Source organism: Giraffa tippelskirchi, chromosome 12, assembly GCF_054371585.1.
Source record: "Giraffa tippelskirchi isolate mGirTip1 chromosome 12, T2T-mGirTip1v1.2.pri, whole genome shotgun sequence".
NCBI classification, from domain to species: domain Eukaryota; kingdom Metazoa; phylum Chordata; class Mammalia; order Artiodactyla; family Giraffidae; genus Giraffa; species Giraffa tippelskirchi.
Genome location: NC_137286.1, coordinates 19,614,762 through 19,629,540, shown reverse-complemented (window position 1 = coordinate 19,629,540; position 14,779 = coordinate 19,614,762). Strand labels below are relative to the sequence as shown.

The following is a 14,779-nucleotide window of genomic DNA, read 5'->3' as shown; positions in this document are numbered from 1 at the left end:
AATAACAAGCAAGAAGTAACAAAAGGTTCACTGCTGAAAGTAGTACAGGGCTTTTGTAGCCTAAAATGTTCAACTAAATCATTTACGTAGCTATCTGTGCCATAAAGAGCACATAAAAGGCATAATTGGTTTGATCACATTTTTGGCTTTCAGGAAAAATCATTTTAGAACCAAAGCTATCCAAAGGATAAAAAAGCTGCAGTTGCGGCAATAATCCTCAGAAAATAGAACTTGGTATCTGGGAATAAGAGGATTTCTGACATCAATGCGCCTAATAACATTTCACTGATGAAACATATAGATTAGGATAATAATTTTCACTGTCCAATATGAAAGCCACTACCTATGATAAATTTAAATTAATTAAAATTAAATTAAAATCCAGCTTCTCAGTTGCACTAGCCGTATTTCAAGTACTCAAGAGCCACATGTCGGTAGTAGTTGCATAACGGACAGTGCCAATAACAGAACATTTCTGCCATTGTAGAAAGTTCTCCTGGAAGGACTGGTCTAAAATATAAAATATACCTGAGATCTAGAACATCAAACACATTGAAAAGATTCTTCAGAAAAGCCAGTATGCCACACATCATTTGATTTTATTATAAGATCAGGAACTTTTTCATGTTTTTCATTTTCATTTTTATCAGTCACTGCATTCCTTCTTTTGCTAATTCCTTGTCCATGACCTCTGCTTATCTTTTACCCAAATACTACTGATTTGCAATAGCTCTTATATATGAAAATTTTCACATTTTGCCATATATGTAATAATATTGGTAATAAATTGTGCTAATGGTACTTTTACCACACAGACTTTTGTCTCATTTGAATGTAATAAATCTTTTAATATTTTTATTTAATGGCTCCTGATTATATGTTTCATATTTAAAGTCCTTTTTCATCCAGAGGTTAAATACACATTAACTTATTTTTTATAAATATTGCCTATGCCACAGATAACAATATAAATTTTGTGTAATATACACATACATAAATTTCTAATCTTTGGGTTGCTGCTGCTAAGTCACTTCAGTCGTGTCCAACTCTGTGCGACTTTTTAAAATTTTATTGAACACTCAAATGCCCTAGCATTAATTACTGGAATTGTGAGGAGTAGTTCTTATTTACAACCCAACCAGAACACTACCACAAATGAGAAAAAAAAAAAAAACTGAAGCAAACAGGAAGTATATCAAAGATCCACTGTTTGAGTTATTTAGCAGTAGTAAGATTGGACAAATAAAGCGACAGTAACACAATTTTCTTGGAGAAAATAACAACACTTGAAAGAACTTTAGTCTTTAATTCAGAAATTAGTTATGCATAAAGCCAGCCACATAAATGGGCCCAAAGGGTCAAAGCCTAACCTTTATAAGAAAATGATAATGACAGAAGCAATCCTCCTTAAAAACAGCACAACTAAAGTGCCTGGTCCCACTAGTATACCAGAAAAAGTCCAGCTTCATACTGAAAGCTACTTATCAGTGGGTTTTACACAGGTTGATAACCCAAGTTTTACTATTCAATTTCATGTCATATGTCATAACCTACAAATGCAGTGATAGCACCAGCAAAGCGGAAAAAGTACTTTACTACAAATCATAACCATATGACAAACAAATGTGCTGATTACTTCAAACAGCTTTTAGATTCTCAAAGCAGTAAAGCATTTGTTAAAATTGCATAGTCACAATCAGTGAAAAAGCTCAGGAAACAAGATATTTCAGAGCAAAATTTATTATCTAGAAAAGAAAAAGTGACACAGTGGATAAGAACCTAATAATGACTACATGTAAAATTACAGTAAGTAAGATGCTAGGATAAGATGAAGTCTGAGAAATTAAAAAGGTTCCATTGTAAAACAATATAAAAAGTGAATGCATTCATGACATGTTACATGATGTTAAAGAGGTTTGTATAACTGGCTGAAAAATAACAGCTTCCCTTTTCAAGCGAACAAGTCAACAGATTTCACTAATGTCATCCAAGTTGCTAAATAACAGTGAAATTCCAGAGGACTTTTCTGCTGCCCTAAATAAGCAAAGGGCAAAACATATTTAATGTTTTGATCTTCTTATATGGAAACCAAAGTCTACCTTGGAGAAACTATCCTGGCACTTGTACTGATGGTGTCCAATTAATGGTTGGCTCCAAGAGAGGTTTTATGACTCTTGTCAAAAAAAGACAGGCTGATGTTGTCATTAACACTGCTTTCTTCACAAAGAGGTGCCAGCATAGAAATGCCCTCAAAAGTGAAAGAATGAAAGCAATGGATGATGCTACAAAAATGGTTAACTTTATTAAACAAAGACTAGTTCCCTCAATAATGTTTTAAATATACATGAAAATTTAGACAAAGAACACAAAAACTTCCTGCCAAAAAAGAAATTTGATAGCCTAGCAAAGAGAGTTCTCAATAGAGTTTCCAAACTCAAGGAAGAACTGAAGAAGTACTTTCAAGGAAATTATAGGCCAGAATTTGCTGAGTAAATAGGAATCATTAAGAACAGAACTTAACTAAGCATTCTAGGTCATAAGGAAAGTAATGGGTTCCTGACATGTTAAAGCCCAAGTATAATTATCATTCTTAATAACTTTACTAACATATATACTTTGGTAGCCTAGATATAGATAATAAAGACTTGTCTATGTTTTGTATGTTAATGTGTATAATTTTTATATCCTAATTAATTTCTCTTCAAACTTTCACTGAAATAAAAATAGAAAATTAAAACCTTAGCAGTGGAGGAAAATTTGCAAAAATACGGTAAAAACAAATACAGCAATTAAATTGGGAATTAATTTGATATCAGTCCCCCAAAATAATAATAGGTTACATAATTGTCACCCCTTCATTTTAAGGAAAAAAAGCATTTTCATTTACTGGAAGAGATCAATGAACTCTACTATTCATTACTATGCCTTTCTCAGCGACTTGATCAGTAGTCCCTCACACAGTCCTTCAGTTACACTGTCAAGTACCTTTGAAAGAGATTATCAGAAAATATTGACCATAAATAAATGCATACCGATTTAGAACAGTATGTTTACTTCTTACCAGTCTAATGAGCTGTCTGTCTAGCCATCTAAGCACATCTGGACCTTCTTCAGTTTCGGCTCTATAAATTGCCAGCCGAGCCATAAGAATGGCAGCTGCCTCCTGGTCAAAAGATGCAGCAATGTTTTGGATCTGAGTTTGAGCATCTGCCCAGCTAAAAACGAGAAGAAAACACAGAATTGCTGCTAAATTATGTTCTTGATACCTTAGTTGGCTATTACAGAGATTTAAATTTAAAAGATACAGAAAATTGCTTCAATATTTCAAAATTCCAATATTACCTAGAAAAATTAGGTTAAAAAAATCACTAATAGTAGTTTCAGTATAGTACTCACTGTTTTTCAGAAAAATACATCCAAACCTAATAAAATCCTCCAAAATAACTGCATGTGCCTAGGCGCTTCAGTCCTGTCCAACTCTTTGCGACTCCATGGACCACAGCCCACCAGGCTTCTCTGTTCATGGGATTCTCCAGGAAAGAATACTGGAGTGAGTTGCAACACCTTCCTCCAGGGGACGTTCCTGACCCATGGATGAAACTCGTGTCTCATGTCTCCTGCACTGGCAGTCAAGTTCTTGACCACTAGTGCCACCACAGAAGCAGTAGATTTCCAAACACATTCCTTAAAACATTAAGATCTTTACACATAAAAATAACAGCATAGGTATGTGTGTGTGTATGCACACAGATACACGGGTTGGTATCACAACAACTGTGGAAAATTCAACAGTTAGAACTGGACATGGAACAACCGACTGGCTCCAAATCGGGAAAGGAGTACGTCAAGGCTATATATTGCCAACCATGCTTATTTAACTTATACGCAGAGTACATCATGAGAAATGCTGGACTGGATGAAGGACAAGCTGGAATCAAGATTGCTGGGAGAAATATCAATAACCTCAGATACACAGATGACACCACTCTTATGGCAGAAAGCAAAGAAGAACTAAAGAGCCTCTTGATGCAAGTAAAAGAGAAGAGTGAAAAAGTTGGCTTAAAACTCAATATTCAGAAAACTAAGATCATGGCATCTGGTCCCATCACTTCACGGCAAATAGATGAAGAAACAGTGGAAACAGTGACAGACTTGATTTCTTACGGCTTCAAAATCACTGAAGATGGTGACTGCAGCCATGAAATTAAACGACACTTGCTCCTTGGAAGAAAAGTTATGACCAACCTAGACAGCATATCAAAAAGCAGGGACATTACTTTGCCAATGAAGGTCCGTCTAGTCAAAGCTATAGTTTTTCCAGTAGTCATGTATGGATGTGAGAGTTGGACTATAAAGAAAGCTGAGCACAGATGAATTGATGCTTTTGAACTGTGGTGTTGGAGAAGACTCTTGAGAGCCCCTTCAACTACAAGGAGATCAAACCAGTCCATCCTAAAGGAAATCAGTCCTGAATATTCATTGGAAGGACTGATGCTGAAGCTGAAACTCCAATACTTTGGCCACCTGATGCAAAGAAGTGACTCATTGGAAAAGACCCTGTTGCTGGGAAAGATTGAAGGCAGCAGGAGAAGGGGACGACAGAGGATGAGATGGTTGGATGGCATCACCGATTGAATGGACATGAATTTGAGTAAACTCCGGGAGTTGGTGATGGATAGGGAGGCCTGGGGTGCTACAGTCCACAGGGTCGCAAAGAGCCAGAAGTCCATGGGGTTGCAAAGAGATGGACACCACTGAGTGACCGAACTGAACTTAACTGACATGGGTTGGTATATCAGATTTTAAAAGTTCATTTCTTCAATCTTATAAAATCTTCAATCTTATAAAAACAGGAAAATGGAAACACAAAAAATAAAGTTTTCTCTCAGACTAAATAATTATCATTTCCTAAACTGGAAAATGAATAAAGTATCACAATTTTTTCTCATTGGTCTTTAATTCAATCATTAGTAATAAAAATTACCTAATTAAAATTATTGTGTATTCTTTTCTCTCCATATTGACACACTATAACCAATCAAAAATAATAAGTAAAATTTTAGTCTAAGTGATTCATTTGATATTATATATAAAATAACACAATTTATTAAACTCACCTGTTCTAAAAATCTAATCCAGTCAAGCTGATAATGGGGAGACCCAGCAATAGCTTTTGTTTGTTTGTCTAACATTTCACAGGCAGAGTTTTTTAATGCTTCAGCTGATCCTTTTCCTAAAGTACCTCACTTTAAGCAATTGTGGCAATACTTATAGCTTCGTGAAAAGCTGAACCACTTTTACATGACTCAGAGCTCTAAGAAGGGAACCCAAGAAAACTCAAGCAGCAACACTCAAATTCTTCTCCTTTCTTCCTCTGCTTTTAATTTTTTTTCAAGTAGACAAATAATTGTTTAATATTTTCCAGGTGACTTATAGCCATAGATTATCTCAGTCTAATGAAATACCAAGAAGCAGAAAACAATGAGAATGAATAAAGGAATAAGAACTGGTAATTTTAAAGGTTATTTTTAGTATAATTTAAACACTTAGTGATTATACTAATAGTTTAATTTAATTACTTTTTAACTAAAAAAATATCATAGAACTAAAAACAAAGCTCTTGCTTGTTTGTTTGGCCACACAGCAGGGCTTGCAGAATCTTAGTTCCCTGACCAGGGAGCGAACTAGGGCCCACAGCAGTTGAAGTATCAATGGTTAGGACCACTAGACCACTAATTCTCAAAAGCAAAATTGTTTTAAATGGGTATTTCCCCAACTTGTACGAACATGATATTCACTTGCTGAAACATTTTTCTCCTGAAAACATAATGGTTCAGGAGTTAAAAACACATTAGCAAGCAAACACATACAAATTTACTACTTAAAAAGTTATTTAGCCATAAATTTAAAATTTTATTCTTAGTTTAAAGGGTTTGTACACATCGCAATATCTGTCTTCTGTATTTTGAATACTCCTTCACTATGATTCTTACCACTAGTTTCAAACCAAACTTTCCAGATCACAGTTATTTTCTCTATACAACACAGGATAACTTGACTATATCTCAGGAACTTAAGTCCTTTTATTCACTTAACAAATGCACTTGCCTCAGCCCCTAAAGTCATATTTCTAATAAATAAAGGGAAAAAAATAAGACTTGATTATTGAAAATGGCCAGGATAGGTTAATTTGAAGGAGCGGGTGCTTTGGTGAGACACAATGATATAAATGGCACCAAAATACACATGGTATGTCTCTACAAATAGTCTCAAAAATTCGGTGTAAAAAAAAATTGAAGATCTATAAATTCATGAAAAATTTCTCACAACAAAAGTTCCCTTTCTCTTGAAAAATTAACCTCTTTTTAAAACTTCTCATTTTAAGAATATTTCAAACATAAAAGCAATGAGTAGAATAATCTATATATTCATCACCTAGATTAAACAACTGTCAGCACTGTAACATTCTGTTTTGCCATTCTCTCTTCCTTCATATATATACACTTTTTCTTTTGCCAAACTTTGTGAGAGTAAATTAAAGATAGATATATCACCTTCTCCTTAAATACTTCATTGTGTATCTCCTAAGAACAAAAAAAGTTCCCTTATACAGCTCCAGTTACAAAATTAATGAAATTAAACACTGATATAACTCCAGTATTCTTGTCTGGGAAAATCTCAGGCTACAGTCCATGGCATCGCAAAGAGTCGGACACGACCTAGCAAATGAACACCACCACCACCACACAATCTGGAGACTGGGATTTGGGAAAATAGTTCTTGATGGAAATTTGGCATAAAATGGAGAGTGAAGTGATCTAGCAATACGGAATATAGACTTTTGTAAGAAATTAAAATTTGTGTATAGAATAATAGTTGCAAATATTCAAACAATAAAGTCCGTGGTTAAAGGAAAAAAAAACTGATAAAATATTATCATCCTATATGTAGACCAAATTCAAATTTCCCCAATTGTCTCAACAATGTCCCTATAGCAAAAATTTTCCTGACAGGATTTTATCCAGGATCGCACACTGGCTTTAGTTGTAATGTCTCTTTAGTCTCCTTTAATTTGGACAAGTTACTAACAGCTTCTTTGCCTTCTAAGGCATTTTTGTTGCGTCTAAGCCAGGGGCTTTGTAAAGTATCCCTCAATTTGACATGCTCAGTTGTTTCCTTAAGCAAATACTTTGAATTCCAAATTCAGTTACACATGCATGTTGGGGTGGGATGTGGATATGTTGAGGGGGCATAAATAAATTGACCTATTTGCCAAGAATCAATACGTCAAAGTTTGTAGTATGAAATCTAAACAAATATAAAGGAAAGCTCAATTGGCATTTTTTCTTCAAAAGAATAATATATTCCCTTAACATCCATTCAAGGATTTTAAGTCAGAGCAAAGTTATAGCAGGACAATATATCTAATCTCTCTACATACTGCCCTCTACTATTTAAAAGGCCGTTCAACACAACACTCTGTTGAAACATTAGGCCGTGTCCATCACTCACCAAAATAGTCTCATGGTTTTCAGAAATGAAGCTGGAATTGAAAAACATTTCAATAAAAGGAGAGCTATGATGCCTTCCTTCAGTGTGCATTTTCTAGACCATACCTAGATCAGGCTAAGTTTATACTGACCAACACTTCCTACCCAGACAATAAAGTCCAAGACAAACAAAAATAGACCAAAAGCCTGTTCATGTCTAGACTCACCTCATCTAAGAATCCTTTCCAGACTAACTTCATTCCAAAATGTCATTCAAAGTAGGAAGCCAGTTTTGGGTGCATGACATATAAATTAAATCTCTTAACAAATACAACTTACTTCCTAGCAATGGTGGTCACTCGTATACGTCTCTGCCCACTTGAATGCTGATACTGAGTCACAAACTGGATTGCACCACGCCCTCCTTGAGGAATTGGAGCATTATGCTGCATAAAAATAAAAGAGTAGAATCTAAGCAAAGTCTATTACAATGTTGTCATATACTCAAGGATTGCATATCCTAGCACTAACAATTCATTCTAAAATCGATCAGAAGGATGCTTATTTCAAGGCCACACAGAATATTGGTGATTTGCCACGTGAAAGAGAAATGGATTGGGGAAAGGAGAAAAATTATGAAGGATAAGACGGGATTGAGTCAAGCTAGTAAACCAATTTCAAGTAATATATAATTCAGAGAAACATGAAAAAGCAAAATGAAGGAAGAAGTGCAAAGAAATTAAAAGATTTAAAAAAAGCATATGTGAGGCAATTCTGCCTAACAGTAATGGATAAAAAGAAATGGAACTAACATAAAAAAGAATGAAATAATGCCTTTTGCAGCAATATGGATGGACTGAGATATAATCATACTAAGTAAGAGAGACAGGGAAACATGTATATCATATGATATCATTTATACGTAGAATCTAAAAAAAAGATACAAATGAACTTATTTACAAAACAGAAATAAATTCACAGACATAGAAAACAAATTTATGGTTACCAAAGGGGAAGGTTGGGGTGGGGGATTAGGATTTGGGGATTTACATATACACACTACTATATATAAAATAGATAACCAACAAGGACCTACTGTATAGCACAGGGAACTATACTCAATATTTTGTAATAACCTATAAGGGAAAAGAATCTGAAAAAGAATAGAAAAATATATATGTATAACTTTGCTGCACACCTGAAACTAACACAACATTTTAAATTGACTACAATTCAATAAAAGAACTTGAGCTAAGTTCTCCTCCCCTAGGTACATAAGATGAAAACAGAGATTTTAGGAAGATAATCACATGATGAACAGATGACCAACAGAAAACCATTAATGAGAAGAGACCAACAGTAATATATGATAATAATCCTCAGAAAGAAACAAGATGGTCAAAAGGGAAACTTTCTTCATGCCCTTTGACAACAGACATTCTTGCTTTGTTGTTGTTGTTACTGTCTGTCAATAAGAGCCACTATCTTTTTCACAAATTTTAATGGTTAAAAAAAAAATTACTGCATCTATCTTAGGAAGGCTCACTACTAATACTTCATAGTTCATTTTATGCCCAATAACTACTGGTATATCAATATTTATACGTTGCATCATTCTTTAATATGATAATATTCTCCTGCAGCAGAAAAAAATATCTTTACAAATATTGGCATCTTTACCTTTTAATCTTTTTCTATAAATTTTGATATCTTAAACTTATTTTCAAAAGGACTCATATATCAATATATACCTTGTGACACCTAGGAGGAACTAGATACCTACCTACAAAAATGCATAACTAGAACAGAATTTAAGATTTTATTTATGCTACAGTTTTAAAACAAAAGACTAAAAGCTGGGTTGCCCAAGGTTGCATATTTGCAGCTCTCCCTGACATCTCTATTATATAGTATGTCCTCTCACCAAGGAGTGTAGCCTTGAGAAACAGAAAATGACAAAGAAAAATTTCCAAACAGAATAAGCTTTTGGTCATAGCTCTGAAAATACTCATGGCCTAAATTATGTTTTCAAATATACATTTCAATATTCATATATAAAAGTCATACCTGATTGACAACTTCAAAATATATGGCTAAGGTTGTAGTGGGACTGAGTCCACATATCTTCCACTGACAAGTGCCGCCTGTTCCTATCTCCTGTGAAAATAAAACACAGCATATTTGAAAGCTGGAGAATATAATTTATCTCTGGCGGTGGTGGTGGTGGTTTAGTCACTAAATCGTGTCTGACTCTTGCGACCCCATGGACTGCAGCCTGCCAGACTCCTCTGTCCATGGGATTCTCCAGGCAAGAATACTGGAGTGGGAATTTAACACTATACACACACACACACACACACACACACACACACACACATATATGCACATATATAAAGGTGGAAAAGTAGAAAAAAATAACAGTGAGAAAACATTTACTTCAGGTTTCTAACTAATTCAATAAATGTCAAATGTCTAAGATTTTTTTTTAAGATCATATAAATATGCCATGAAATAAAATTAAGCAGTTTTCACACAAATAAAATTAATTCAAATCCTTGCTAAGTAATTATAAAAGTATTAGCATAAGTTCCTCATATTGTAGACAATAAAAGTATACTCAATTTAATGAAGTAATTACAACTAACATTATCCTTCTATCCAATGATTTAATCCACTTAAAGAGATAGTGATTTAACATACACATATATGAATACAGGTTCTTTGGATCAGAACTGTGTAATTTAAGCAGTCTAATTTCCAAGAAAACATCTTAGATTTAAATTTTTACCATGCAAACTGCTTAAAATTAATTTTTAAAGTGTCATTTCAAAGATGATTGTACACTTTGTATTTTATCTCATCATTTTCTTCACAGCTACGTAATTTTACCATTTCAAAGTGCCTCATACATCTCCTAGATGGAATAATAGAAAAGAAAGGAATTAATTCAGCTTGTGGCTTAGCTGGTAAAGAATCTGCCTACAGTGTGGGAGACCTGAGTTAGAACCCTGGGTTGGGAAGATCCCCCGGAGAAGGGAAAGGCTACCCACTCCAATATTCTGGTCTGGAGAATTCCATGGACTATATAGTCCATGGGGTCGCAAAGAGTCAGACACAACTGAGTGACTTTCACTTTCACTTTCAAAATCTTAAATCTAATTTAATTACTCCAATGGAAACTCTACTAATGAAAAAAATGAGGGGATTAATTTTGACTTTCAGAAGTCTCCAACTTTCCAAATCATAATAGCTGCTTTTTTTTCCCCCAAGCACAATGGGGCAAGGAATAATTTAGACATAAAAAATAGAAGTCTAGTGACAGTACAAAAGCTTTAATTTAGGGATGGATGGGAAAAGTAGTATGTGGAAAGAACAACCACAAACAGAGGTATACCAATGGAAGCTGAACCACGTTCTACTGAAAAGCAGCCCACACAGTAATTTTGAAAGCAATGCTACATACTGCCACGCCAGGTCTCTACTGGATCTGCCCTGAGAATTAACGATTTTCTTTTTAGAAAAAAAGGTGACTTACATTTTCAGACACACAAGGTCCTTTAGAATTGAGAGACACACAGGGTCCAATAGCTCCTGAAATCTTTATTTCCCTTGAGGTCTGCAAAATAAGAATATACAGTCAGCCCTCCATATTGGTGGGCTCCACATCGGCATCTTTTCGAATTAGAGCTTTCTGGATATATGTGGCAATTTCTTTAAGACAACAATGAAGTTTGCTGCATCGAATGACTCTTCTTTTCACAAGCAATTTCTCTGTAGTATGCAACACTGTTGGATAGCAATTTACCGATTAATTGAACTTCTTTCAAAATTGGAGTGAGTCCTCTCAAACCCTGTCACTGCTTCATCAACTAAGTTTATATAATACTTTAAATCCTTTGTGGTCATTTCAACAATCTATACAGTATTTTCACCAGTAGATTCTATTTCAAGAAGCCCCACTTTCTTTGCTCATTCTTAAGAAGAAACTCCTCTCTATTCAAGTTTCATCATGAGTATGTAGCAATTCAGTCACATCTTCAGGCTTCATTTCATTTTCTTTTAAGTATTTATTTATTTCGCTGTGCCAGGTCCTAGTTGCAGCACACAGGACCTTTGATCTTTACTGCAGCATGAAGGATCTTTTAGTTGTGGCACGTGGCTTCTTTCAGTTGCAACATATGAACTCTTATTTGCGGCATGAAGGATCTAGTTCCCTGACCAGGGATGGAACCTAGGCCCCCTGCATTGGGAGAACAGTCTCAGCCACTGGACCACCAGAGAAGTCCCCAGGCTCTAATTCTAGTCAGCTCTAATTCCCCACTTGTAATTCTAGTTCCCTAGTTGTTTCCACTGTATCTTATCTGTAATTACTTTGTCCACTGAAGTCTTGAACCCCTCAGAGACTCATGAGGCTTGAAACTTCTTTCAAATGTCTGTTAAGGCTGATATTTTACCTCTTTCCACAAATCACATATGTTCTTAATGGCATCTAGAATGGTGAATTCTCTGCCAAGATTAATTAAATGAATCACCGTCTATGGCAGCCATGACCTTATGAAACATATTTCTTAACAAATAAGACTTGAAAGTTGAAATTACTCCTTGATCCATGGGCTGCATAACGGATACTGGGTTAGCAGGCATGCAAACAACATGAATCTCATTGTCCATCTGTAGCAGAGCTCTTGGAGTACCAGGTGCATTTTCAGTGAGCATTAGTATTGAAAAGAGAACCTTTTTTTTCTGAGCATAGGTCTCAACAATGGGTTCAAAATATTCAGTAAACATGCAGTTAACAGATATGCTGTCATCCAGGCTATGCTGTTCCACTTAAAGAGCATGGAGAGAAGATTCTTAACAGTCCAAGGATTTTCAGAAATGCTAAATGAGTCTTAATTCAACTTAAAGTCACCAACTGCATTAGCCCCTAACAAAAGAGTCAAGACTGTTTTCTGAAGCCAGACACTGACTTCTCTCTAGCTATGAAAGTTCTCCATGGCATTTTCTTCCAGTAGAAGACCATTTCACCTACATTGAAAACTTGTTTTAATTAGCTACCTTCATTAATTATCTTAGCTAGATCTTCTGGATAATTTTCCTGCAGCTTCTACATCACCACTTGCTGCTTCCCTTGCACTTGCATATTGTGAAGATGGCTTCTTTCCTTAAACCAACCCTGTGCTAGCTTCGGATTTTTCCTCTGCAGCTTCCTCATCTCTCTCAGCCTTCGAAGAATTGAAGAGAGTTAGGGACTGCTCGAGATTAGGATTTGGCCTAAGGGAATGTCATAGCAGGTTTTATCCTCTATCCAGGCCACTAAAAATATCCACAATCAGGCTATTTCACTTTCTTTTTGCTATAATTCATGTACTTTTAATTTCCTTCAAGAACTTTTCCTTTGCCTTCACAACTTGGCTAAATGTTTGGTGCCAAGAACCCTAGCTTTTGGCCTGTCTTGGCTTTTGACATGCCTTCCTCAGTAAGCTTCTGATTTAAAGTGAGAGATGTGGGACTCTTTCTTTCACTTGAATGCTTTAGAGGCCATTGCATGGTTATTAATTGACCTAATTTAAAATATTATTGTGTCTCAGGGAATAGGAAGGCCTGAGAAGAGGGAGAGAGACAGATGGAGTGATCAGAACATATACATTTGTTGATTAAGTTCACTGTCTTAAATGGGCATGGTTAGTGGTGCCCTAAAACAATTATGATATTAAACGGTAACATTAAAAATCACGGATCACAGATCACCATGACAAATGAAATAATAATGAAAAAGTTTCAAATATTGTGAGAATTACCAAAATGTGACAGAGACATAAAATAAGCAAATGCTGGTGGAAAAATGGTGCTAACAGACTTGCTCCACACAGGGTTGCCACAAATCCTCAACTTGTGAAAAACAGTACCTGCGAAGCACAAGAAACGAGGTATACCTAGCCTTAAAAAGTTAAACCCTATATAAACAAAAAATGGAGTCAAAGGAAATTTTACTTACATGATTTCTTCTTGTTTTAACAATTATCTATGGATGCTCAAGTAAAATTTCCTTATATGTTTAATAATGAACAGTATTATGGTGAATAAAATCTCTAACTCCAGGTTTCAATATAAAATAAGCACTATTTTCAAAGTATATACTGAATTTGACTGATGGTATTTTAAAATTATGATCAAGCCTACAAATTTCTCTCTTGGTAATATACAACACATGTTAAGTTTTGGCTCTTACCTTTATTTCTAATGTACCACCAAAGCCCATTTTAAACTGCCCATGCATATCTTTGGTAAAAACTCTTTGAAAGGTCTGCTTGAATAAAGAAGTGTTGAAAGAGTCGCCCATTACCATGTATCCTCTGCATGAAAAGAATAAGAAACAATGTGATGCGAGTACTTGGGTCCATGTGTTAAAATCAGAAAAGCAAATTATTTCTCAACACTACTAACAACATTTTAAAGTTATTTCCTAAAATGTGTTCATTAACATTAATTTTAAAAAGTCAATTATATGAAAATATTCCTACCCCACAAATAATCTCAATTCTGAGGGTACCTGAGTGCCCCTAACACTTATATTTGTCCTCAGTAATTTTTTAAAAATCTTTTTTAAATAGGTTATACATCATACATTACAAAATTCAGAAAGCACAAATGGGTACACAGTAACATATGTGTTGGATGTGAGAGTTGGACTATAAAGAAAGCTGAGCACTGAAGAATTGATGCTTTTGAACTGTGGCGTTGGAGAAGACTCTTGAGAGTCCCTTGGACTGCAAGGAGATCCAACCAGTCCATCCTAAAGGAGATCAGTCCTGGGTGTTCATTGGAAGGACTGACGGTGAAGCTGAAAGTCCCAATACTTTGGCCACCTGATGTGAAGAGCTGACTCATTTGAAAAGACCCTGACGCTGGGCAAGATTGAGGGCAGGAGGAGAAGGGGATGACAGAGGATGAGATGGTTGGATGCCATTACTGACTCGACGGACATGAGTTTCGGTAGACTCCGGGAGTTGGCGATGGACAGGGAGGCCTGGCGTGCTGCGGTTCATGGGGTCGCAAAGAGTTGGACACGACTGAACAACTGAACTGACCTGAACATATGTGTCTCTCCTACCCCAGTTACCCAGTTCTCCCTGCTAGTGAAGACAGCTGAGTTAACGGCATGCATTCTCATTTTTAAAAACAAGTATCTACATGTGTATGTGTATATGCATATTTTGTCTCTGTGTGTCACATCAAACTTAACAGTGTTACATCCAGTGAATGAGAATACAGGGATACTTTGGGAG

The 14,779-nt window shown here is 35.5% G+C and overlaps 1 protein-coding gene across 5 annotated transcripts in view; it reads right to left on the bottom strand.

Annotated features, from left to right (window-relative positions):
• Positions 1 to 14,779, bottom strand: part of SEC23A (SEC23 homolog A, COPII component) — a 60,200-nt gene that overhangs the window by 24,888 nt on the left and 20,533 nt on the right. For all 5 annotated transcript variants that reach the window (XM_081547817.1, XM_081547813.1, XM_081547815.1 and 2 more), the window contains 5 exons: positions 13,723 to 13,846; positions 11,026 to 11,106; positions 9,558 to 9,647; positions 7,830 to 7,936; positions 3,062 to 3,215 (listed from right to left, as the gene is read on the bottom strand). In XM_081547817.1, the coding sequence (XP_081403943.1) occupies positions 3,062 to 3,215; positions 7,830 to 7,936; positions 9,558 to 9,647; positions 11,026 to 11,106; positions 13,723 to 13,846 (556 nt within the window). The remainder of the gene's footprint in view (positions 1 to 3,061; positions 3,216 to 7,829; positions 7,937 to 9,557; positions 9,648 to 11,025; positions 11,107 to 13,722; positions 13,847 to 14,779) is intronic.